The sequence below is a fragment of the Marmota monax genome, unplaced genomic scaffold (assembly GCF_021218885.2).
Source record: "Marmota monax isolate L192 unplaced genomic scaffold, Marmota_monax_Labrador192_F-V1.1 WCK01_AAM20220418_F8-fsc00246, whole genome shotgun sequence".
Taxonomy (NCBI): domain Eukaryota; kingdom Metazoa; phylum Chordata; class Mammalia; order Rodentia; family Sciuridae; genus Marmota; species Marmota monax.
Genome location: NW_026694838.1, coordinates 105,252 through 131,773, shown reverse-complemented (window position 1 = coordinate 131,773; position 26,522 = coordinate 105,252). Strand labels below are relative to the sequence as shown.

The 26,522-nt window shown below is 41.6% G+C and overlaps 1 protein-coding gene across 2 annotated transcripts in view; it reads left to right on the top strand.

Moving 5' to 3' along the window:
- Positions 1–15,796, top strand: part of Atp10b (ATPase phospholipid transporting 10B (putative)) — a 335,264-nt gene extending 319,468 nt beyond the window's left edge. For both annotated transcript variants that reach the window (XM_046426272.2, XM_046426273.2), the window contains 3 exons: positions 460–564; positions 8,438–8,625; positions 13,115–15,796. In XM_046426272.2, the coding sequence (XP_046282228.1) occupies positions 460–564; positions 8,438–8,625; positions 13,115–13,571 (750 nt within the window). In that variant the 3' untranslated portion in view covers positions 13,572–15,796. The remainder of the gene's footprint in view (positions 1–459; positions 565–8,437; positions 8,626–13,114) is intronic.
- The last annotated feature ends 10,726 nt before the right edge of the window (positions 15,797–26,522 follow it).

The window sequence follows — 26,522 nt, the reverse complement described above, 5'->3', positions numbered from 1 at the left end:
GCCATATGCTCAACAGACCCATCCTGTTCTCCTGTGACCTTTGCCTGGACTGCATTTCTCTTCTTATCTCAGCTGTCATATCCTCTGTGTTTCCAGGACCCATTGTCATTTCCCTCTATTATGGCACTCATGCCCTTAACCTGTACCACAGCTACCGGGCCTAATGGACTGTAAACTCCTTGAAGGTGGATATGAAAGTGTCCTCAGCCGGAGCCTGGGGGGTGCTCCATAAATTCTTTGTTCACTCAGAGGTTTTATAGCCTTCATTCTGGCTTCCTCTGGCAAACATGTTTCTTAGTAATTTAGTCCTGTCACCTCATTTCTCATCTGTCTGTTCTTTGGGTAGACAGCAACTGGATATCTTCTCTCCCTGTTCGTCCCCAGCCTGGACACTTGCCTTCATTGATGCTTTATGTCCACAGGCACATCTGACAATGCCCATTTGTTCCTCCTCTGCAGACCTACAGAGGCTCTGACATCGACGTCTTTACCTTTGGGACACCAATCAACACCATCTCCCTCATCACAATCCTCTTGCACCAGGCGATGGAAATGAAGACCTGGGTAAGTGTCCCAAAGCCTCAGTAGCTCAAAAGCAAATCCCTTTCCATTGTCTACATTCAGATTTCCAAGTTGTTTCACTCTATCATTGATTCATTTGGTCACTGCATATTGAGCTCCTAGCTGTGTCCCACCTGGAAAGGGTTGAAAATAGTGAGGAAGATACAGTTCCTGGCCTACACTTGCTTATCATCTAGCCAGGATGACAAAACTAGATCAGCATTATTTGCAAAAATAGATAACGCTGACACACAAAGTTCAGGAGTGGTATAGAGATGAGCTGTGTTAGAGGAGGTCTGTTTCTCATTTAAATTTTAGGGTGCAAGATTGGAAACTGCCTTCAGGTCACCATATCTCAAGCAAGTCCAAATATCACATTTTAATACCTAAAAAGGAATTCCAACTTCTTTACAAAGAGATGAAAAGTATGTGCCAGGCACCTACATGATTTGCATGGGTTATCTCATATAAGCTCACAGATCCCTTTGTGTTAAGTGCACCAGGGCCAAGAAACTGGCCCCAAACATTTCAAGACAGAAGAGGTTTTGAGCCCTGGAAATCTAACAACTTTGTTAATAATGTGAATAAATAAAATTAAATGGTACATGGAGACCATAGTACAGAAAGATTTGTCCTTAATCACATGGAAATGGCTCTTTCCGAAAGCGTGAGTTTTAAAAATTTGGAAATCTGCCCCCAAGTAGGCTCAACCTGTTCCTGTGTTCTGCAGTAGAACTTATCTCACCTCCCACCCAAACCAGGCACTGGCTGTTGAAACCACTAAGGGAGACACTACATCACAGGGTTCCCCTTGTATTTCAACACATGCCAATGACAGAACCTAGTACTAAAACCAAAAAACACAGCAGGCTTAAATTTCTTCATGAACCACCTCACCAGAGAGCCTGCAACACATAGGGAAGAGGTCAGGTTCTGGGCAGGCTCAAACTAGGAGGTTTCTGAGAGTCAGAATAACACAGGGTTGATGGCAGTGGGGAGATTGGAGCCCCATTTACTACCGGGTCCAACTTCCCCCACTCAAGAAAGCAACCTATAGACAATGAGCAGGCATGGTGGCACATGCCTGTCATCTCAGTAAGACAGGAGGATCCCAAGTCTGGGGCCAGCCTGGGCAACTTGGCAAGACCCTGTCTCAAATTTGAAATAAAAAGGGGAGTTAGGGATGTTACTCCAGGGCAAAAGACCCACAGGTTCAATCTCCGGTACTGTCAGGAAATATACCACAAAGCTATTTGGGGTTACTACAGCAGTTGTATCAGAATTGTGAGCACCGGATCCTAGGAACTGAGACAAGCTGCATGTTTAGAACTCTTGGAAATGAAAAAGTGCTACTTGTGGGATCCTCTTTAGATCAGACACTGGCAAAAAGTAAAATACCAAATGGAAAGTCATACTGGGAACTCATCCAAAATGCCACACGAATAAGAAAAGTAGCTGAGAACAACTGTGACTCCAGCATCCACATGATAGGAGTCTTAGGAGAAGATACAGGAGAGAATGGTAAAGAAACAGCATTTGAAGGGCTTGAGAATGAAAATCAGAATGAATCTGGCTGTATCACCTGGATATACAATAGGGAAACTGTACAATCAATGTAAGATACAGCAATGATCTTAAAGTCCACCAGAGACTCTGGACAAGATACATGGACACAAGCCACCAGAAAAAAACAATGGATTCATCAGCCTACTATAGTGATTCGGGCATATCCATGTTTATAGCAGCACAATTCACAAGAGCTAAGTTATGGAATTAGCCCAAGTGCCCATGAGGAGATGAACAGATTAAGAAAATGTGGTATATATACACAGTGGAGTTTGACTCAGCCCCAAAGAAGAATGAAACTATGTGAATCTATGAATAGAACTAGAGATCATGAGGCTAAGTGAAATAGACCGAGAAAAATCAAGGGCAGATGTTTTCTCATATGCAGAGGTTAGAGCAAAATATGGGGAATGAGGGAACAGTGGGAGGCATTGACCAAATTATGCTAGGTAGCTATACGAATATACCACAATCAGTTGCACCTTGGTATATATAAAGCAGCAATTTAAAAATAAAAAACCTACAAATGAATAGAATGAAGAACAGTAGAGGAAATACTTGGAAATGAAGTAGAGCAAATTATATTCCATGCATGTCAAAATGAACCCCAATATTCTGTAAAACTAATGCACTAACAAAAACATTTAATTTAAAAAAGGCACTACATATCTATATGTATCTATGGAAATATCACACTGAACCCCACTAGTCGTAAAGTCAAAAAAAAAAAAAAAAGAAAGAGTCCACTTTTGCAAGAACATCAAAAAGTTTAGGAAATAAGATGGTAAAGAAGGGCTGGGTAATTTGTGCTAAATCCATGATGCATAGGAGATAGAAATATACATTTAACCATACATATTTTCATAAAAGTCCCAAAATGTAAGGTTAATAAAAGAATGAAAAAGTGCAGAGAATAAAAAATACAAAATATGTTCAAATACATCAGTACTCTTAGCAAATGATAGTTTGTTTTAAAAGAAATTAATTCATTATCACTATATATATATTGTCCTTATATAATAAGGCAGATGGACAAATTCACAGTCATAACATGATCTTTTTATGCAGCTCTATCAGAAACTGACATGGATCAAATATGCAACAAAATAAAATATATTCGCTTTAAATAAATTATATCTAATATATTTGTTATCTGGAACAGGATTTTATATATCTTTTTTCACCAAAGAGACCATTTACAAAAAGACCAAATTTTGAATCATAAAGCAATCTGAAAGATTGATAATTATAGAGACCATGGTCCTGGACAAAACAACATTTGAACTAAAAACAAGAAGCAGGTAACCAGAAGTAACATACTTGGAAATTCACTTTTAAGTAATTCATGAGGTAAAAAACAATGCTGAAAATTGTAATATTATTCTTGCTGAATGATGATAAAATACATTTGCAGACTTCTTTAATCAACTAAAGCTTTTACTATGGAAAACAAATGAGAATTCACATGCAGGAAAATAAAATTACCATATATACCGAAGAAAATGGAAGAAAAAAAAAATCAACAATCCAATGAAAACTTTAAAACCCTGGCAAAGCAGATTCAAGAGAAGACACGGAATGAAAATGATAATAATTATCTGATTTTAAATTATGTCCTGAAAATTTCTTTAAATGTAAAATTTACCAAAACCTAGTCAAAATTACTCAACAAATATGAATAATCCAGATCCTGTCCCCCAGAAACGAATTATAGAGATGAATTTGAGTTTAAATTTATAAGAGAGAGATAACCTCTTATATAAAATTTTTCATGGACCAGAAAAAAATAGGGAAAGATAGATGTTCTAGTCCATTTATGCCACTATAACAAAATACCTGAAAAAGGGGCAATTTCCAAGGAAGAGAAATTTCTCACACCTCGAGACTGGAAGAGCAAGGTACTGACAGTTTCAGCATCTGGTGAAGGCTGCTCTCAGCCTCCAATTTGGAGCCTTCTTACTGCATCTCTGGAGAGGAAGGAGACAAAAGGGGTGAATACTGTTCTCACATGGTAGAAGGACAAAAGGCACTGAAGCTCTGCCTTCAACCTCCAATCCATCATCAAGACACAGTACTCATGACAATCACTTCCCAAAAGATTCTAACTATCACTCTGGGTATTAAGTTCCCACATAGGAATTTTAGAGGGACACCCATTCAAAGTCTAGTAATTTGTTTTTTCATGGCTAAAATAACACTGGTACCAAAATGGGCATGGACAATCCAAAGAAAAAATTATGAAACAATCTTAATTAATATATCTTTAAGAAGTCTAATACAGCATTGGCAGATCAGTTCAACAATCTGTTTGATGAGAACACACAAGGAACTTTCATGTTATTAGACTTTAAACTGATACACCCCTTTAAAAAGCAGAATTTAAAATACTCATACACTACAACATGATTTCCCCCATACACTACAACATGATTTCCCCCTCTAAGTATTTATGAACCCATAAAATACTTACACATGTATATAAGGAGATACACAAGCATGTTTGTTCTAGTACTTTTTTTTTTTTTTTTTGCTAATAAGAAAAGTGTTCATCAACAGGAAAAAGGATGGTCTATTCTTAAGTAGAATAGACAATCCTGACAGTGATTTGACATGCAGTTTTACAACTGTATTATCACATTACTGAGAAAAAGATCATTTTTCTTGAATTTCTTCTCATAAAGACTAACCCCTTTCATGAGAGCTCCCCTCGCATGACCTCCCAATACTATTACAGGGCTTCAACATATAAATTTGAAAGGGTACATTCAGGACACAGCAAGAAGTACTATAGCCTGTAGCTCAGTATTTATACATGATAAAGTAAAAAGTTATCATCACCATGGATAAACACATGTATACAACATGCAAAAAATAACGAACACTGAATTTATATTCAATATTAAAGAGGTCATTTGCAAGGGACATATGGGTACTTTCATTGTATCTCCAAGTCTTAACCTTCGTATATTTAAAAAAATGTAATTACTGTGAAATATTTCAAACAACCAATCCAACATATTTTCCTAAAGAAACTCTGCTATGACCTTCTTAACCATTAGATATTTTTAAACTTTCAAAATGCCTTGCAAAGTGTAATCAGGCCTCGACTATATTATTAAATAGGTGACAAGACTAAAACTTCTAGATCTTCTGCAGTCACTTAGCCTATTTCTTGAAGTACTGCATATATCTGCTTTAAAAAGAGGAAAATATAAACTGAGCACAGTGGCACATGCCTATAATCCCAGCTACTCAGGAGTCTGAGGCAGGTGGAAAGCAAATTCAAGGACAGCCTTGATAACTTAGCTAGACTGTTTCAAAATAAAAAATAAAAATTTTTTAAAGAGAATTTTTTAAATATTTTTTTTCAGTTTTCAGCAGACACAACATCTTTATTTTTATGTGGTGCTGAGGATCAAACCCAGCACCCCACGCATGCCACCGCTTGAGCCACATCCCCTCAAATTTTTTTTAAAAATTGGGAAATACTGTCTGCCTCATGCACCTCTAAAACAGGTACTCCAACCCCAATAGTTACTAGTCCTTTCTGGAAAGGAGTCAGTTACTAAAATCATTTGTCTCCTTTTTTTTCTTAGTTCTTAAATATTGTTTTAAGTTGTCAATGGACCTTTATTTATTTATATGTGGTTCTGAGAATTAAACCCAGTGCCCCACACATACCAGGAAAGCACTGTACCACTAAGCCACAACACTAGCCCATTTATCTTTCTGAATCAGGGGGTCATCTTTCTTGTCTGGGCTAGAAATAAAACAATTTTAGTGGCTATGACATAGTCCTCACCCAAGCAATTATAAAGTTAGTCCTCCTATTCAACTGAGGTATTAAGCTAAGTTTAAGAAAACTATAGTACAATATGACTATTATATTCTTAAACATCCATACGAGATTTCAAGTGTTCTCAACCTCAAGCATGTGAGATAATGCCTCTGTTAGTTGTCTCTACATTCATTCCACAGTGCATACATATTTCAAAAACTTAGCTAAATAATTTCAGTTAGAAGTTCAGGAGATCTATTGTACAACATAAGGTTAATAAGAAATTTCAAGAATGATACATTCTTAAGTGTTCTCACCACACACAAATATGATCATTATGCGAGGTACTGCTTGCTGACTAGCTCAAATTAGCCATTCCACAATGTATACATGTTTCAAAACATGTTGTGCATGATAACTATGTACAATTTTGTCTAATTTAAAAAAAAAGGAAGTTAGCTAACTTTTTCCTTCTTCAGAAACAGGGTTGGTTTTGGATCACTGCTCACACTGAAAACAACTAAAAATATTGGATAACTTTTTTCTTTAAAGAAAACTCTGTGGAAGAACAATAAGCTCACAGCTGACAGGAGAGTAAAGACCATAATCTGAGCCAGCACCACTTTCCTTGAGGGTGCTTGTGACCCTGCCCAAAATGAACCTTGAGTGAAAGGCTCAAAAATTAAAACCCAGGCTCCTAAAGTAGGAGCCTAATACAAGATCACATTACACTGGGATCTGAGAGGCTACACTTTAGTTGGGGAGAGGCATAGAATTAGGTGCACCTAAACAGAGAAGATGAGCATAAAGGACCTGTTCTTGGAAAATGTGACCAGAAGCTGGCCTCACGTAGATTTGCAGCCCAGATTCGCATCACCTGGGTGAGCCAAAAATCAACCTATGAATTATACTTGAAGTGATTGAAGGGCACTGAATCACACATGCCCTCTCTAGAGAAAGGTACCTTCCTCTTTCAAAGGTTGAAATGATCCTCCCTAATATTTTTTCTGAAATGACCAATCTCCCAAAGAAACCAATAAGTGAGAATAAAGAAACAAATGGATACAAAATTATCAGCTGTAAGTGACAAAAACACTATTTCTTTAATCATAGTAAAGAACAAGCTTTAAAATATCTGCACAGATTGGGAAATTATACAAAGAAATATACATTTGAAAAGAGATCACATGGAGAATTTACTTGTAAAAATTATAGTAACTAATTTTTAATGGTTAACCTTATGGCAGATTAGACACAGCTAAGAGGTATTCAGTGAGTTGTTCAAAAGAAATTATCTAGAAAATAGAAGAAAAAAATAATAAAAATTATAGTAGAGATATTAGTGGTATCTGAAAATCACTTTATATTGATAATAATCCTTGAAGGAAAGAGGATAAAACAAACAATATTTGAAAAAACAATAACCTGAGAATTTTGTAGAAGTGATCAAAAGATATCGATCCACAGATATAAGAAGATAGCAAACAAGCAAAACAAAAACAATTCACTATTAAAGAAACTGTAGAATGCCAAAGACAAAAAAAAAAATTAGATTTTTGAGAAACATTTCCATTTAAGGAAAAATGGACAGAGATTGCTAACTTCTCAATAGCAACAATGGAAGCCAGTGGATAGTGGAATGCTAGCTAAAAGTTGCTCAAAGAAAATCCTGCCAGACAAGAATTCTATATTTAAAAATCTTTCAAGAATGAGAATGAAATAAAGCAGAGTGTATCTCCATCAGACTGAAACAAGTCCCTGCTAATGGATGTCCAGAAGGAAAGATCTCAGATGGAAGGTGAAAGAAGAATGGCTATTGGTCAATATGTAAGTAAATCTTAATGAGTATCGTTCATATTAAACACTGACTTGTGTGACTTAGAGACAGCTAAGATAACAAATGACATAGGAGTTAAATAAATGGAGCTCAAGTGATCCAAAGCACTTTGTAATCCAGGAGGGGAAATATGTATACTCTAAACTCCAGTAAGATTGTTTGTTACTTGTTATCACTGAAAGAGTAAAAATGGTATATGTGACTTTCAAACTAGTAAAGAGAAAATTAAATTATACAAAATAGTCACAATGTTTAAAAGACAAGAAAAGAGGCGGCACAAACAGGACAGTAAGACCAAACGACGGAACATAGTGCTTCTTTCAAAGTGAATAAATTACTGCCATGTGTGGAAGAAACGGACTCCTCACACAAACAATATTGAGGGAGAAAAAGGAAAAAAAATACTGTTTATTCAACATTTAAAAATAGGCCACATAAGGAAACATAGGTAAGTGGTAAAGCTACCAAGGATGGTCTGGCAATCACCCATGTCAGGAGAAAGACAGATTTGGAGGTCTCTGGGTTAATAGCAACAAGAATATTTGCTTTATAATTATCCATTCAACTGGTCTCTTTTTTATTTATTTGTGACTACATTTCAAAGAAGTTTAAAATGGAGTTAGCCAAGTAGTTCAACCATAGTGCCCAAAATCTGACCTTTACCTTCAAGAGTGCTTTCTTCTTTCCCTCCACAGACCCTTGTCCATGGACTTGTTCTGCTAAGCAGCTTCCTGATGTACTTCATGGTCTCCGTGGTGTATAATGCCACCTGTGTCACCTGCAACAGTCCCACCAATCCCTACTGGGTGATGGTGAACCAGCTCTCAGACCCCACATTCTACCTCATCTGCTTCCTCACACCTGTCGCGGCTCTCCTCCCAAGGTCTGAGCACTGGGGTTGTTTCCCATCTAGAATGCCCATCTCCCCTTAATAAGCAATTTTCATAACCCAGGAGTCATTATTTGGCCCTTGATGGGCTCCTAGTGGCTGTTCTTCCAGAGGCAAGGTGCTAAGACGGAAAGAACAATGAACCAGGGGGCAAACAAAGCCAACTCTGGTTCCCAGGTCAGCCACAGTGCAGCAAAGTCACCAAATCTGGTGTGACCTCGGTTGTGACATCTGTAAAATAAGTAAAAATGCCTACCTTTCTGATTTAAGATTATGGTTGTATGATAGCCGGGGAATGCCTACAGGACAGGCAAGCAACTGCCCCAAGTCAGGTTTAGTGAAAACAGTGGGGGAAAGAAACAGCAAAGCATTACAGAGTTTTCAATTTTTCCCAAAAACTTAAATTTTACATGAAATAGCCAACTTTTTCAACATCATTTAAATTTATTCAAAACGCTCATACAAAACCTGTGTATGCCAGATGCGCACAGACTGTTCCTGATATTCCCAACCTAACATTCTTTGCTTTCACGTTTTCCATAAAAAGGGCAAAATGAATAATGTCTGGCCTTTCTGTGGAGCTCACCCTTGATACACACTTTTCTATAGAGCTGATGGAAAAAACAAGGGGCTAAGAATTTGGTTCTAGTTCAACTTGTTCCTGACACTGCTGATGTGTCTGTAAAACCAGTACCCCCTTAGAGTGGGAGCTGGATTCTCCCAACCCAGGGATCAATGTTTTGTTCTCCATCCCACACTCTCGACCCAGAGAAATTGGCTAATTTCACAGTGATATACTCATAGGTGAAAGCCTGTCTCAGTCTCATTACCCTGAACTTCAGAGTTCAGCCACTTACCATTAGAGACTGTATTCAGTAGAATCACAATATTGTAGAACTTTTTCTATCCCCAAATTAGAGACCATCAACACCCTTGGCTGTACCTATGCTGGTCTCCATTTGGTCTTCTCAAACCCTCTCAGAACCTTGGCCCCTGATGTAGAGCTGAAACTGCCAAGATGGCAGAACACCATAGAAATGAGTTCTAAGTATTCACTGTGTACGTGACCTCCCTTATCTCCCTATCCTTGCCTCAAACTTTGGGTTCCACACTACCAAGCTGTTTGTGGCCCCTTACCATTTCTCTCCCAGTTCCTTCTACTTGGAATGGCCTTCCCATTACCAAACCTCTTCAGCCTTTGTAATCTTGTCAGGTATGATGATTTTCAGAAGTTCTGTGACATCGTCACTTTCCACAGGATGAAATAAGTCTCTTTCTCACATAGTCCACCACCTGGTATGTCTAACATGACCTTTCTAGCATTGATCACAGTCTCTCTCTTACCATCACTGCATAGCACACTTCCTGTCTGCACTCAGATAAATGAAAGGAACAACAACCTTAAGAAGTCTATGATCCAGTGGATGATTTGGATGTGAGTCTGACCATAGTATAAGAGGCTGGTATCAAGAGTAAGCCCTACGAATATTGTGGGAAGCAATCAGGCACAAGCAGAAGCCTCAGGGGCATAGTTCCCACCCTACCCTTTCTTTAAGATAACCACTGAAGAGAGGAACTATGACAATCATGCCCTTGTCAGAAAAGGGTATCAACTATGAGGGTTGAGTATTCTTGTCAATTTATTTTGAGGTTATTTGAGATGTGCAAAGCCAAATTTATAAGCCCCACATTCTTTAACTAAAAAAAAGACTTGGAGCCAGAATATAAAAGACTGATGCCTCATTTTAATAAAGCAAAGGGTGCTTTGAAAAGATGAACAGATGAGGGACAAGTAAGGAAAAAGCAGATATTCACTTGCTAGTTACCCTACCTAACAGAGAGTAAGCAACCTATCAAAATAACCTATCAAAATAAAGTTGTATTTCTTAATATTTATTGAGAAGCAAAGAGATTTCCTCTGACATGAAAGGATGATATATAATAGTTGGAAGGGCTATTGATTTGGAACAGTTATTCACCTGTAGAAAACTACTTGTTTACTGATTGTTATAATAAATGCAGCTTACATCTGAGATTGATTTTCCACCCAAATTTAAGATAATTAGCCCACTAACTATGACCTCTCAAACCTAGTTATTTCAACCAGCATAAAACACAGTACAAATTCCCCTAACTACAAACAGAAGAAAAGCAAATGAAAGTTTGACCTTAAATGTGCCTCTTAATTAGCTACAGTAGAAGGTAACAGTCCCTGGACCCTCTTTCCTTGGCTTCAGGGACTCTACACACTATTAAGTTTTTCCTCCTTTCTTTTGCTGGCTCACATCTGTTATGTGGTGTAGATGTCAATCCTACCTCTAAGTTCCCTTCTAACTTTATTCTTACTATTGTGGATTTTTTAAAAATCACTTTTAGCAGATGAATCTTCATTCTAAATCACCGAGACTGACTTCTCTTCTGAATTCCAGAGGCATCGCCCCAGGTTCCCATTCTTCACGTCCCCTAGGCTTATTAAGCCTGAGGAAACCAGGCAACATCTCCAATTCATAATTCCACCCTCCATCACCAACCAATCCAGAAAGCTGGGTCTTTTCCACAGCTTCTTCCAGCAAGTGCTACCCACATGGAACCAGAGCAGACCCTTGGGAGTTATCTGACCCACGGGTTCCCTAGGTGCATCTTACACAGCACCGAGTTCTGGTAGCTTTACCTTCTACACATTTCTACAGCCACCATCATGGGTGGGCCATGCCCCTTCCACCCAAATTACTTCAAGGGTCTCCTATCGAGTCCATTATTGTGTACCATCACTGTATCCAAGTGTGATCATGTCGCCCATTTATCATTCTCCTAGGGCTTCTCAATACATTTTTTAAAAATCCTGAAAACAAAACCTTGGCCCTCAGCTCTCACCTGCCCTGTGCCAACTCTCCATACTTGAGTCATTACTCTTGGCTTCTGGCCCATCTCCTGTGCAGTCCTCTGCTTACATGTCTCTTCTCCGAGGAAGGTCTTCAGACTAGATCAGGTGCTGCACGTCCTCTTGCCTCCTCCCCACCCCCATGTATGGCTGGACTCATGTGACAAGAGAGCAAGTCTCTGGCTCATTCAGAGCTTAGCCTAGTGGGGCCTGGCCCATTGTGGGAACTTGAAGTATTTTTTGATAAATGGATGAAGGAGAAAGGTAGTGGTTTGGGGGACAGGGTCAGACTGAAATTCTTGTTTCTAGGCAAGAAGCCTAATCTTTCCTGATGTGCATATAGGGCCCCCTGTGACTTCACAGGTGAGGTGAGGAGGTTGTCATCAAAAAGCCCTCACCCACCGTGGGGTCACCCTGCAATTTGAAGATCAGTGGAAGACTGGGAGCCCCTCTCTGCTTTTAGGACTTGAATAATTTTTTTCAAGAAAGATGATTATTCACCTTTGGGAAAGACTTTAGATGTCCCCTGGGCCAGATGGATTGGGTGTCAGATTCTTTCTCTAAAAAAGAAAGAGGGGATGTGAGCAGCCCATGTTACAAGCTGGTGTTTGCTCCCACACACCACCTAAGGTTTATTCCCCTCCTCATACCTTCCCTAAATTTGGAACAGGGAGAAAATTCTAGCTACATATGGAGACACTGAACTCCACAGTCCACCACAGGAGGAAAGGAAACCTGGGTTAGTCAACAGATCTCAACTTCTCAAGAGAACTTGCAAATCTCAACTCATCACTTGGGGCCTTAGAGTTTTCCCTCTGGCAAATAGTGATGCTTTCCATTCAGCATGGTACACAGATTCTAGAAAATAAGATGAATCTTAAAATGACTTAAGTTCCAAATTGTTGGCATTACCAATCAATTACATTTGCCTAAATTAGAGTGGCCCCAAAACATAATTCGTGTGCTTGGTATAGTCATGCACCATGTAATGATGATTCTCCCAATTCTCCTAATGATTCGTGTACAATGTGCATGGTAGGTAGGACACACTCTGGATTCAGAGTGCTTGGTTCTAACCAGAGTGGACCACTATATGGCTCCAGTTACATCACTCGGTCTCTCAATACCAATTTCCTCATCTGTTCACAAAAGGGGGGGAAAGAATGTAGCCCTGTCATTAAGCAGCACATGACTAAGTGCATCCTTTGATGGTTTCATTGTAGTGTAAACATCATAGAGCATACTTACCTAAACCAAGCTGGCTATATCCCTAAGCTGATCAAATCTTATAGGACCACCATAGTACCTGCTGTCCATCATTGATTGATTGAATCATTACATGGCACATGACTATACCAAGCACACGAATTATTGGGAGAATGAGCTAATATTCAAAGCCCTTGGAATAGTCCTGGTATATACTAAATATCAGCTACTCTGTTGTGCTCCTCAACCCCCATGCACCCAAGCTTAGATTTGATAATCAGAAGTGCAGTAAAAACCTGGCTCTTTGTAGGAAGGTAGATTCTAATACCCCTTTCAATACTGAAAATAAGGAAGTCAACAAAATCAGAAAACATTTATTCTTTTGTTTCCTTTTAGATACTTTTTCCTGTCTCTACAAGGAACTTATGGGAAAACTCCCATCTCAAAAGCTCAGAAAATTGACCAACTGCCCACAGAAAAAAGAAACCTGGAAATCCAGAACTGGAGAAGCAAAGTAAGACCTGCCACTATTCCTGTAGCAGCTCAGCCCACTCATGGTCCAGTGCCACCTGTCCCAGAGCAGGACTTCAGGACCAGCACCCCAAAGAGCTCTAGTCCTCCCAAGCGGAAGCACATGGAAGACTGGGTGTTCCGAGGACAGAGAAGCAGCAGAGAGCATGGGAGGGATGGCCCATGCTCAGGGGACTTCTCAGCTCAACTCTCATCTGGGGAGCATCTTCTAGGGCCAAATAGGGCACAGGCTCCCAGAGCTTGCTCCAGGGAACAGACGGATGTGTCCCGGCCCTTGACCAGAGGCAGCCATCGTCGATCCCAGAGCTCACTGACCATATGAGGGGCTGTAGACATTCATGCAGACTCAGAAGAGGCCACTGGATCACGGGCCCAAGTACCCCTTGACCCTTCCTCAGAGGGAAGAATTGGCCAGCCTTATTCTTTGTTACCTACCAGACTTGACTTCCTTAAGGCAACTGCTGGTTCCAAGGAGGTTGATTAAGAAGGACTGAAAGGCCAGTCCACCTCTAAGTTTCCTCTGCTGCTGAGCCTCATGTCTTGTAAACAGGGGTTTTATAAGGAGGCTATGTTTCTATTGCACTGAATTCCCAATTTTTTTTTTTAGCCCAAGTATTCTTATGATCTTCTAAATAATTGAAACCTAGAACCAAATGTAACTGGGCCACACATTTCCACGATTCCAAGAAGCATACCAACCCAGGCAAGAACTCAGGAACATACTGGGTTTGTCAAACCATCACCTCACTCCTCAGTGCCAAGAGTTGAAGTCTCAGATGAGACCTTTGTATACAACGGCTTTATCTCGATGACCAACTCAAGGTTAACATCGCTTCCATTCATAATTAGTCTGCTTTCTGTCTCCACGCCAAAGAAAAAACAATCTAAAGATGCTTCCAAGGGCTGTAGGGTCACAGCTAGTCTAAAACGGAAGGGTGCGCATGCTAAAAGGTAATGGGTGCACCAGAGGATCTTGTTCAAAGTAATGGACCACAGGTGGCATCATCTGGGAAATCTTCCAAGAGGACATAGATAGCACCCTATACTTAAAACTATTTATTTTATTTATTTAAAATAAAATTTATCATCTATATTCAGCTCTTAGAACAGGAAAAATCCAACGATCAAGAGATCCTAACACATCTGCACCCAGAATACACCCATATGATAGAGCAATTCTAAACAACATCTTAAAGGATAGGGCTAAGTATTAAGCCCCACACTGATTCAGCTTCTCCCAAAAATATCACCACCAGCATGACACTGCTTCAATTAAACTAAGTCAGGGGAAATCTCACTTCACAGAAAAAAAGAAGGTTTGCTATACTTTATATTCCTAGAGGTCATAAATGCCAAAAATATAGAATTGTAACGGGGCTTTCAAGAAAAACTATGTCTACTGTTGGTAGTGGTAACCTATGCCCAGTCTTTAAAGATAAGCCAGAGTGGGTTATGGAGCCCTCTCAACCTTGAGCTAGAGACTGCAGATTAGGTGATAAGTATACTAGTGGGTGTAACAAGTGTGGCAAATCTTAGAACCTGAGAATCACAGCCATCAGTCGTGAGTTGACCTATCACTTGAGTAACTCCTAGCAAAGAGGCCCCAAAAGAGCTCAAAACAATCAAGTTGCCATTGGCAGAGTGAGCAGACCATCCTCTTGGAAAACCTGGACTTGAGCCATTTGGAGCATCATCCTGAAGCCAATATCACTGTATCTCTCTGTCTCTACCATACCATGATGCTTCATGGCCAGCAGGTGGGGGCTCAAGGGTATCCAACATGGAGATTGCTATGGGGACACCAATAGCAGGCAGAGCAGAAAGGATCTGAATTGTTCCAAGGGAGGAGATCAGTCAAGACCTGGCTCTTAGGGCCCCCCTCCTCTTCCCATGTTTCTTGCCTACTGTTGTAGCCAGAAAGATCCAGGTAGAATGTTCTAGAAGAGAATAGCTCAGTGGCCTCCAGAAATCCAAGTTTGAGTCTTTGCTCTGTCTCTATATTCTTTGGGATCCAGGAGCCTTGAAACAGGATACTGCACTTGCATATTGGGTTAGAACTGTCCTACAGCCCAGGTTAGCATAAGGATCAAGTTGAAATTCACTGGGGAAATCCTTTGAAAGAAGTAACACCCTCAGTAATAGTACAGTGGATTTTACTTCAGAGATAAGGGAGAAAGGGCTGACAGCAAAGTTGAAGAACGCCTAATACCTCAACCTAAATGCTATACTATACTCAGTACTCTGTGGCTGCCATTTCCCTTGCATGACCAACTGTCTAAATTTATCCAGGACTTTCCCATTTTTACAAAGTTCTACATCCTGGGAAATTGGACCAAGTGGTACAACTGGTCATCTCCTCTTGCCACTCTTTGTAAACCAACTGTGACCATCCCATGTGCCATCTTACTCAGAGGGAATGGTTGTAACAAATTCCTCTGTAATATAACACCAGTGTGATTGTACTTAGTACATTTTTATACATGTATCTTTCATTGATCAACTGGAAATACATTTTTTAGAAGAAAAAATAAACATGTTTTTCCATAATTGCCTGCCAGCTGTTATATATCATCACTGGTTCTAAGTATGCTTTATTCATCCTCCTTCACATTCACTCATTCATCTAATAAACTTAAGCCCCTACTTAATACTTCATCCTTTTTACCTCACAGATTGATTGTTTTGCCAAGAAGAAACTTTTTAGTTTGAGTCCATCCCATTTATTGATTCTTGGTTTTAATTCTTGCACTACAGGAGTCTTATTAAGGGAGTTGGGGCCTAATCCCTCATGATGGAGATTACGGCCTACTTTTTCTTCTATTAGGGGGTCTCTGGTTATATTCCTAAGTCTTTGATCCACTTTGAGTTGAGTTTTGTGCATGGTGAAAGATAGGGGTTTCATTTCATTTTGTTAGAGAGGTTCATAACCTTCCCAAGACTAAAAGTATCAAGAATACCTTTGACCCAATATGAAAGAGTGACACAAGCCAAAAGACCTGTAATAATTTGATACTCACCTGACTACTCCTCTCCTGGAAACCCAGCCCCAACCTCAACCCCAAATTGACTAGAGGACCTCTTTTTGTTAGTTCATTCATTTAAGTATAAGTTGAGAGCCCCTGTACACAGCACTGCGATGGTCAGCAAGGAGGAATGAGAGAACAAGGACAAGCCCAGCTCCTATCTCCTAGGAATTTGCAGTCTGGTGAGAAATACATACAACACTAAAGGATGGAAGTCAGTAAATAGGATATTATACCTGAATGAAAGGAAATCTCAGCCAAGACCTCAACCATGGGGATGGGATTGGGGGGAAGCAAATGTTGTTGCAGAGAATTAAGTGCAAAGTCCTGAAAAGGCAAAGAATATGGTATATTTAATAAAAAGAGGTCAGAGTAGCTAGAACCCAATCAGCAAGAGGAAATGCCACATGATTGTTGGTACTAGCTGCTGTGCTCTGGGTGCTGGTCTAAGCCACCCCATCATGTAATCCTCACAACAGCCCCACAAGTAAGGTCTGTTTTTATCTCCTAGTCCAGTTAGCCTCTGCTATGTAACAAACTACCTAAAACCTTGGTAAACTGATATAGCCTTGTCTCTGTGCTCACAATGCCGAGTGGGCAACTTAGGCTAGGTTCCACCAGGACATCCCGTCTCTGATCCATGTGGTGTCCACTGATCTCACTTCTATCTGGGGCTTTAGCTGGGATCACCTCCACTTGGTCTCTTATCTTAAAGGAGACCAGCCAGGCTGGTCTGAAAGTGAAAACAAAAGCTGCAAAGCCTCTTGAGACCTGAGCTCAGAGCTCACACACCATCACTCTCCACCATATTCTCTTAAGTCAGCCCAATCTCCAGGGTGTGGGGAAATACAGTCCATCTTTCAACAGGAAGAGCTGTAAGAAAATCTGAGGCCATTTGCAATCAACCATGTTAACCCCCATTAACAAAGGAAGATAGTGAGGCAGAGTCACACACAGCAAGTGGCGAGAAGTGGCGAGAAGGTCCTCTAACCCAAGGATTCTGAAACCAAAGGCTGCATCCTTAGTTACAGAGTTGTACAACCTCATGGTAAGACTGCAGGGCCCGGTGACATTCTCCAGAGAGGCAAGGTGATGCAATGGTTAGGGATCCCGAGTTCCATCCCAACTTTGTCACCACTGGCAATGTGACTTGGGGAAGATCACCCCATGTCTGACTAGGTTGTTGCCCAGCAAAAGCTTCAGTAAGTAAGAAAGATACCAGCACCTAAGGAGAACTGAAATCAAGTTTGCACTGCCATAAAATATCCCCCACCCATTGAGCTGGGCACACAGCCAGAAACTCCCACATGATTGACTGACTTGGGCTCCTGGGGATAAATCAGTCACATAGGAATAAATCCTCCCAGGAAACCAAAGAACAGACCCCCAAGGGGGCCTGAGACCCAGGCTGGATTCAATGATAAAGGGAGCCCATGTGCTGAGGCCATGACACAGGCAGGCAGGCCTTTTGAGGGCCCAGCCCATACTTCAGGATGCTTGCCATGAGAACCTGGACACCATCAGATAGGGGTGGAACCAGAGGTCAGTTTCAAGTCCAGGGCCTCTGGCAGTTTCCATGGTCATTCTAGACAAACCCTTTCACAGGTTTGACCCCAAAATGAAGTTCACCTCAGGTTCCCCAAACTCTCAAGCATTGTGCGATTCTAGAAGCTATTGGGGGAGACCAGTTTCAGTTTAGGAAAGACCTCTGGCGCATTCAGGGCCTGTGATTTTCCGCCTGCACAGCTACTTGAGTCTCTTTCTCATACACACAGATATTCACAGAGTGGAAACCCCATGGGGCAGCGCTCTGGGATGCTGCTCCCTGCCGTGTTCCCAGGGCTCAGCATATGGCAGCTCTCAACCATATTGTGACTGCTGCTGTTGACGAAAATCATAAATGGGGCTGGTCTTAAGGGAGCTGAGCGAGAGGAGGATGGCAACCCTGCCTGGAAAGATAATGGGTTCCCTAAGCCTTTTGAGGAGACCCTAGATTGCCTTTTTCAGATGAGTAGATGAGTAGGAACTACAAATCACCATTTCCAACTGTTGGGAGGAAAGCCAGGGCTGGAACATGCCTAGTCCTCCCACAGCCCTAAGGAGTGGGTGAAGAGCTTTAATCCCCCTCAGTCTCCATCAACACGTCCACCCTCCCCCAACAAACATATGTGCTCACTATGTAAATAAAGCACTAAGCTAAGTCTCCAGTATGTCAATGCCTCAAAGTCCCTCCTCTGTGCATATTCAAACCATCCCTCTCTCCCCCCTTTCAGTCTATAAGAGGGGCCAGACTTTCACAGATCAGCCTGAGGAAGGGGGAAGCCCAGGCACCTCAGGGACAAATACTACCTGGTACAGGGTGGGATCCTGAGCCTGTCCTGTCCTCAGACTCCAGAACAGCAAAGTCAGGCTGGCAGACCAGATACTTGATTGAAGTTTATGGAAAATGTTTTTGTTCCAGAGTCAAGATCCATCCCAAATCCAGGTTACCTGTGTTCCCACAAAGTGAGGCAAAAGATATTCCTGTATATGTATAATACCATCATTTCATGCACATGATGAAACTCAAGTGGGAATTAAGTAGAGGTGACCACAGTCACCTAGCAATTTGGAGGCAACGCTAAAAATGGAATTGGGTCTTCTGACACCCTCCATGAGGGCTTTTCAACTGCCTCTCAGCTAGAGATAACCCAGCAGTCATCCCATGGCTGTTGGGATTCTTCTTCCTGTAGAGGCAGAAATTAATTCTGAGGCCCCACCAACTGCTGCTGCTAAGCCCCCAACTTGCCTTTAAAATGACCCACCTTTTCCCACAAAAATAAATATACACATACACATTTTTAGTAAATGCGGAGAGTGTCCAAATACGTGAAGAGAAGCACACGTATTCCATTCCATCTCTTACAGATGATTAGATACTGAGAATTCCCTCTTCAAGCAGGGAATACAAGTGCTCTGGGCAATATAACATTAGCTGGACCGCTACATAAGACTCCTCCTTTCAAAGGAGAGACAGAGGCCCAAAGAGGATGAGAACTTGGCAGAAGTTGAGTCACCTTTGCAATTCACAATCACCCCATGAGCCTACCCTCATGTCCAGAGGAGAAAGAAGATGAATGCCATGTTGAAATGAAACATCCGGGCGCTGCTCATTAGGTGCTTCTACCAATGTGGGTCCATTAGCTCCTTCCCAAGTAGCTAATTACAAACAGGATCTTTATCACCCACCAGACCCTGCCATCCATCAATTGGCTCAAGACAATCAAAGGACATCACCCAGGCCATGGTCTTAATGAACATCATGACCCAATGTGAGATCCCATCTTGACAGCTCGTCTATTTCAATGGTGGTTTGGGGGTACTTTGTCCCAAAGAAGTAGGCCTAGGATTTCTCAGTGCAGGATTTCAGGCCCAGGTGGTGACAACGTCTCCTTTGGTCAGAAGACCTCATGGAAGGGACTGCCTATATCTCAGCTGCTCCTGGTACAATAGGACCCAAAGAATATGCTCCCCCGCCCCCCAACAAACGCTAGTGTGTTTTTCCATCTGGCTTCTTTACCCCACTGACTGGCTAAGTCACAAATGAAAATGAGAATGGGGGGCAGGGCAGGTAATCAGGTAGCAAGAACTAAGTCTGAAAGATGTTTAAAAAAAAAAAAAAAAAACCTCCCAAAATAAGTGACCATCATGTACTCTAATTACACCAACTTCTGAACCAAGTGTCCACCCATCACTTGGCCTTGACCTCCCTCACCAGGCCCAGAGCCCATGCTTGTTCGTGGAACTCTTGTGAATAGCTGACCATTCTAAACACATTTCATACTTTTCAACCTCTGTGTCTTTCTCCAGCCACATCCTCTACACCTAGAGTGCCTGCTCAAATGCACATCTCCAAAGCAGACCTCCCAAACTGTCCCTGAACTCCCAAACCACTGTGTGTACCACTCGTGGAAGCCTATATGAACTCACAGCTAGTTACTTCGGTCTATGTTTGATTTTTAATCACTCCTGCTATAATGTCAGAGCCTGACACCACAGGCCATGCATGATTCAGCTTTAGGTCCTCCAAGGACTAGCACAGGCCTTGGCCAATGATGGTAGTGAACCAGCTCATCAGAACATCTCCTCAGCTAATCCTGTCTGCACGTTCAGGAAGCAGAAGTAGAGAGACACATTTTCCCCGACTTTCCCCATACCAGGGGATCTCTGTCTTGGTCTCCTCCCTCCCTTTTCCTCATGAGGCAATGACCACATGATGATTCAGTGGTCAAAGTTCCAGAGAAATCCTAAAAGTTCCAACCACAATCAGACACATGTTCTCTCCCCGTTCCCCCCACCGCCCAAAAATCTCCTGCACAATCTCTTCAACACACACTCTCTCCGACTCTCTTGTGTGTATGTCTCCCTCCCCGACTCATGTTTCCCTTCCTCCTTCCATGTAATCAGCCAGCAGAACCAGGTTGAGACCCACCCTGCAGACGGAAGGCCCACCTTTTCTGTCTTCCACTTTGGGCCATTGGACTGAGTTATAAATAAATTAGTTTGGTTCTATTCTGTTAATGTTCCTTATGGTATTGGCCTGGGGACAGGGCCTGGGGTAGGGGCCACAGAAGGAGATGTGATTGTCATTGGAGGAAGCAAAACTGACCAAGGTTTCTGTCTACCAGTATACTATTAATATTTCAATCTGTATTTCCCCCCCATTTTGCAGGTAAGCAAACTGAGGCTTTAAAAAAAAAAGTCACACAGTATATCCAAGGATGCACCATTAATAAGAGGCAGAACCAGTCTTCCAAACCCAGGTCAGACTCCCAGCTCATCATAATGAGCAACCAGGTCAGCAGCGTCTTTGGGAAGCAGCAGGGTAGGGCACATGAATTTCCAGAATAGTCCTGGTCTCACAAACTCCCCTGGTGCCTCAGCTGTGCCTCGAGCTGCTTACATTCTAGAGCCTCATTTCCTCCCAGGGTCTCCACAGACACCAAGTCCAAATACTGACACAGAGCCTGGGAGAAAGTCTGGCACCTAAGAAGTCATGTTGACATTGGCCTGGTACTAATGAGTGCCCCGGCAGCCTGAGCCATGCCTAGTAGACAAACCAAACCAGAGGCACATTGATTTCTGCCCCAGCTGGCTCCTTATGGGTTTGCTCACAGGAGCATGCGCAAAGGAGCTCTGCTCCAACCCATAATGCAGGAGGAACGCACCCAGCCCTGACTCTCTCCTTATTTTTAATTAGAAGTTCCCATTAAAACCACTACAGCAATGAGGCTCCCACCAGGCAGCATACTTCAGGACAATTAGCACACTCCTCAGGTGGCTAAAATGGCCCAACTCTGGCCTGGAGCCGACATAATTGCACCAAAACATTCAGCCTACCAGGAGGTTCCCGTTTTAAGCGGAAAGAAACAATTAGTCACACAATCTATTGGGCAGTTAGATCTGTAGGAGATTATTTAGTGTACATAATTTAAAAGTTTGCCAGCAGTTGAGATATATGGAAATCATCTCTTGCCTATGTCTCAGTACATCCATAAAACAAATCTCTATACCTGCCCCCTCCATGCTACCAATACTCCGTGTATACACACAGACACCAACTGTGAAAGAGAGGCTTATTGCAATTATGAATCTAGATCACTGGAGACATGAGCATTCCATTCCCGGAATGTGGAAATAATTAGTGGGGCAAAGAGGTTCTGGAACCCCCATCTACCTCCCTGCTACTGTCTGAATCCCCAAGCCACTAATTAAAACCTGCCTGCAAGATAGCTCCTAGCAGAGTCACCCTGATGATTGTATAGAGTAAATAAAAAGAGCAAATTAGAGAATCCAGAAAGACCACTCTAAACACCAGGAGAGCTGCAGAAAGCGACCCTGAGGCGCCCTGGACTCTGTGTGAAGCCACACGCTTGGATTCCACATGCATAAGCCCCACATCTGCATTTGCTCTTCGCTCTGGGCTCTCATGGCTGAGCCGTTGCACTTTCTGCAGGCAGCAGTGCCACGCTATAATTAACATTCAACTGGCATTTCCACTGCGCACTCAAAGCCTGCTCTTTCAGCCTTTTCAAATCCAATTCAGACCCAAGTAATCTTTGCCCTTGCGTTTGGGTCCAGGCGCAGTGATTGTTAGGATTGCAGATTATGGTTTATTAGCATTTATTGAACAGCAAAGGAGCCCTGCTTGATAGCAGTTGTCACTAGGTCTCCAACTTCCAAACTAAAATTAAAAAAACAGCAGGACACAAATATTGGGGCAGGGAGGAGGCCCATTCAGGGAAAAGTGTTATTTATGATTTTTCATTCGTGACTATAGATGTATTGGAGGGTTGTGAGGCTTTGAAGAAAGGGGCAGTCTGGTTAATAGGAAGCAGCGGCTGTTTGAACGCTCACTTCAAAGTCTCCATCGCCCTCCCTTCTGTGTGAATCTGGAGGAAGTGGTGAGGTTTAAAGAAGCCTCCATTCAAATTCTGAACTAATCGAGTATGTGAACTTGAGCATACTACTTTTTTTTTCCTGGGAGACAGCTCATCTTCAAAATGAGAGTTAACAAGACCAGTGATGTTCAGTGGTGTTTAAACCTTGTTCCTCAACACCACTGGGAAAATGCAAGCAGAGTGGACAGGGTCAAGACCCTCCCCCAAATTACCCAGAGCAGCTCCTATCTCTCCTTCATATTCCACGTTTTCCCCCCAAGATTTTATGCAAACAAAATTCTTCATTTTAATCTATAAGATGCAAGTTGGAAGGTATTAACTACTCTCTAAAATCCCTCATGGCTCTAAAGTTGATTTGGTAGTAGCAACTCAGAAGAATGAAGGAAAGCTACCATGTCAATATCAAAGCAGTTGTTGGAGTACATCTTGAGTGGCTAAAGTGATATGAAAGCAAGGCAGTAGAAAAAGATAGGCATTATTACCCTATATACATGTATGATTACACTAGTGGATTGATTCTGAACCATGTACAGCCCAGAGGAATGAGAAGTTGTGCTCCCTTTGTGTATTATATGTCAATATGCATTCTACTGTAAAATAAATTTTTAAAAAAATTTAAGAAAGGAAGGCAGAACAAACAGATAAACATGGAATCTCAGCAAAGCAGGGAAAACACGCAGAGATATACTAATGACCATGGATAGACAGAGTGCAGGGAGGACCTGTGAAACGGGGCATTGCAGGGTGTATAGGCTTTATGTAATCACCAGTGTAGTTCAGAAATAATAGACGGGCAATTTTCTGGGCCAGATGGAAGGCTCTTGGTCTAGGTTGATGGATGCAGTTTGGTAAGATCTCCTGGAGAAGTACAGCCAAAATGGCTAAGGAGACATCTGGTGCACGATTTTGAAGAACAAGGGCAACAACAGAAAATCTATTTCAAGAAGAATGACAGAGAACACTTTGGAAATAAGCAAGGAAGTGATGGAAACCCTGAGTAGCATGGAGAGTTGGGAAGACTACCTAGGGAAAAGAACAATTTGCAGTTTCAACCCTGGCTCCCCAAGTGTCAGTGGGGGCACTAAAACTGCCAGGAAAATATAAGTGACAAAGAGCCAGAAACTCCAATGAGAGTGCAGACTGCCAGTCCTAACTGCAAGAGAATTCCACAGTTCTCAGAGACTTTAAATCCAGTTGGGGAAGCCAGCTGGATTTATCTAAGCAGTTATCTAAGAGGAACTGCTCTGCTCCAAAGAAGGAGCCCACTTTGACATTTCCCCAACCCCCAGAGTCCAAGCTACAATAGCCACTGCTAAGTGCCATCTTGTCACAGGAGCTGACAGCTAGCCCCCTGAAACCAGCAGAGGCCTTGGCTTATGGGTCCTTCACTGGGCAGCGGACAGCCCCCTCAGCATCCTATAGCTTCAGGACCAATAGCTTCTGTAGCCACAAGTCAAGTCCCACACTCTTGCCCTGGAAGGAATTAGGGAAGATCTCCTCCTCCCAGCCTACAACCTTGGGACAGTAGCTACTGTTTCAAACTTTTACCTGTTCATCGGGAGCTGGGAAAGCTCTGTGTTCTATACCTCCAGGAACAAGGCTACCAGTGGCCCCTATCCCAGCCACTGTTGAGTTCCACAACTCCCAACTACTAGGAACCAGAAAATGCCTCCTTCCCAGGTTCCAGCCTTGAGACTGAAGCTGCTGGTGCAAACAGCTTCAGCATGATCCACAAGCTTGTCCTAGAAACAAGGGGCAGGACACACCCATGTCCTGAAGCTCCAAAAGTGTGGCTACCAACGCACCAGGCTTGTCCCTACCAAAGCTGGCCTTGCATAACCTATATCCTTTAGTTCCAGGACCACAGATACCAAGGCTCCAAACCCTGGAACTATTTGTACTCAAATGCAGAATCTCCGGACATTCTCCCCTGTGTCTTGCACATTTAGGACAATGGATACCAGTGCCACAAGCCCAAACCTAATCTGCACATATGTTAATGGGGCCTAGGAAAATTCTCCTTACCCCAGAGACTTCATGTCACAGCTGCTAGTGACAAAGTCCTGATGCCACTTATGTTTGTTCTTGGGACCTGGAGAAGGTAACATCTGGGTTCCACAACTCCACAAAAATCAGTTAACAGTGCTACAAGTCCCAGCACCAAGTGCAATCATCCCATAGAACTTAGGGACGGTGTCCTTTGTATTCTGAAGCCTCAAGCCTACAAACTTTTAATGTCACAGACCCCAGTATCACCTGCATTCGCTCCACAGGACCTTGCAAATGACCCATTTTCCATCCTGTAGCTCCACAACTGTAACTGCTAGAGCCACAAGCCCAGGTTTCTTCCATATTTATTCTGAGAGTTTGGGGGAGGGTCTCTCAGCACAGTGCTTGCATGGGGGGATTTGGCAACAGTCCTGTCTACATCCTGAACCACCAAAACCGTGGAAGCTGCTGCCACATACCCCAGTGTCATAGCTTTGTACTCTGTGGAACCTAAGGGGACCTCTAGAAGTCTACATCCACTGTAAAGTCACACAACTACCTTCATGAACTGCTGCAGTCTAGACTATTGAGACACTAGTCACTGTCAACACCAATAAAAGATGAATAAACTACATAGAAACGAAATGCTTTTGAGCCTCCTCATAACCAAACCCAAAGCACACTCCAAACTGACATCCTAGATTCCAACTAAAGGATAAAAATATTTTCCTACAAAAGCTACTTCATACAATTGAAAGAGGTAACAATTACACCAGAGAAGTGTGGATATCAATGTAGGGACACAAAATCCCCAAAAAGAAACAAGACACCACTAAATAGAAAAATAATTCTCCAGAAATAGATTTCAATTTGAAGGAAATCTATGAAATACCTAGAGAAGAATTTAAATTAATGATCTTAAGGAAACTCAGTGACATGTAAGGGAAAACAGATAAACATTATAAAGTGGTAAAAAGCAATCTTGACATGAATTAAAAATATAGACATAAATCATTAAAAACAACCCATTAGAAATCTTGGAGACAAAAATTTCAACCAATAAAATAAAAAATAAAGAGCTTTCACAACAGAGTAGAACAAACAAAAGAATTTCTGGGCTTCAGGAGAGTCTTTTGAATTAGCCCATTCCAAAAAAAAAAAAAAAAAAAAAAAACAGATAATTTAAAGAGTGAAGAAAGCCTGAGGCTTATGGAAGAAATTGTTATGATAAATGTTTGCATTATGAGAATTCCAGAAAGTGAAAAGTGAAAAGCATAGAATACTTTATAAAATAGCCAAAATATTCTCAAATTTTCAGAAATATGAACATCCAAATACAAAAAGCTTCCAACTGCATTCAACTAGTATAGACCTCACCAAAACATTAAAACCAAGAAGTCAGAAGTAAATGACAAAGATAGAATTTTAGAACAGCAAGGGGAAAATGCCAAATCCAATTAAGGAAATACCCATTAGATTTATAGCATATTTCTCAGGAAAAAAAAAATCTTAAAGAGAAAGGGATGATATATTGTAAGTCCTGAAGGAAAAACTGTTAACCCAAAGATTCTAAAACCAGCAAAAATATCCTTTAAAAATGAAAGCAGAAAAAGTCTTTCCCAGACAAGCAAAAACTAAAGGAAGTCACTGCCACCAGACCAGCCCTATAAGAAATACTTAACAGAGTCCTACACTGTGGATGAAAGCATGACAACTACCATTCTAAAAACATTTGAAGGTAGGAAACTCGTTAGAAGAACAGATGTAGGAAAGAGAAATTATTTCTAGCTTGGCAGAACATTAGCAAATCATAAAACAATG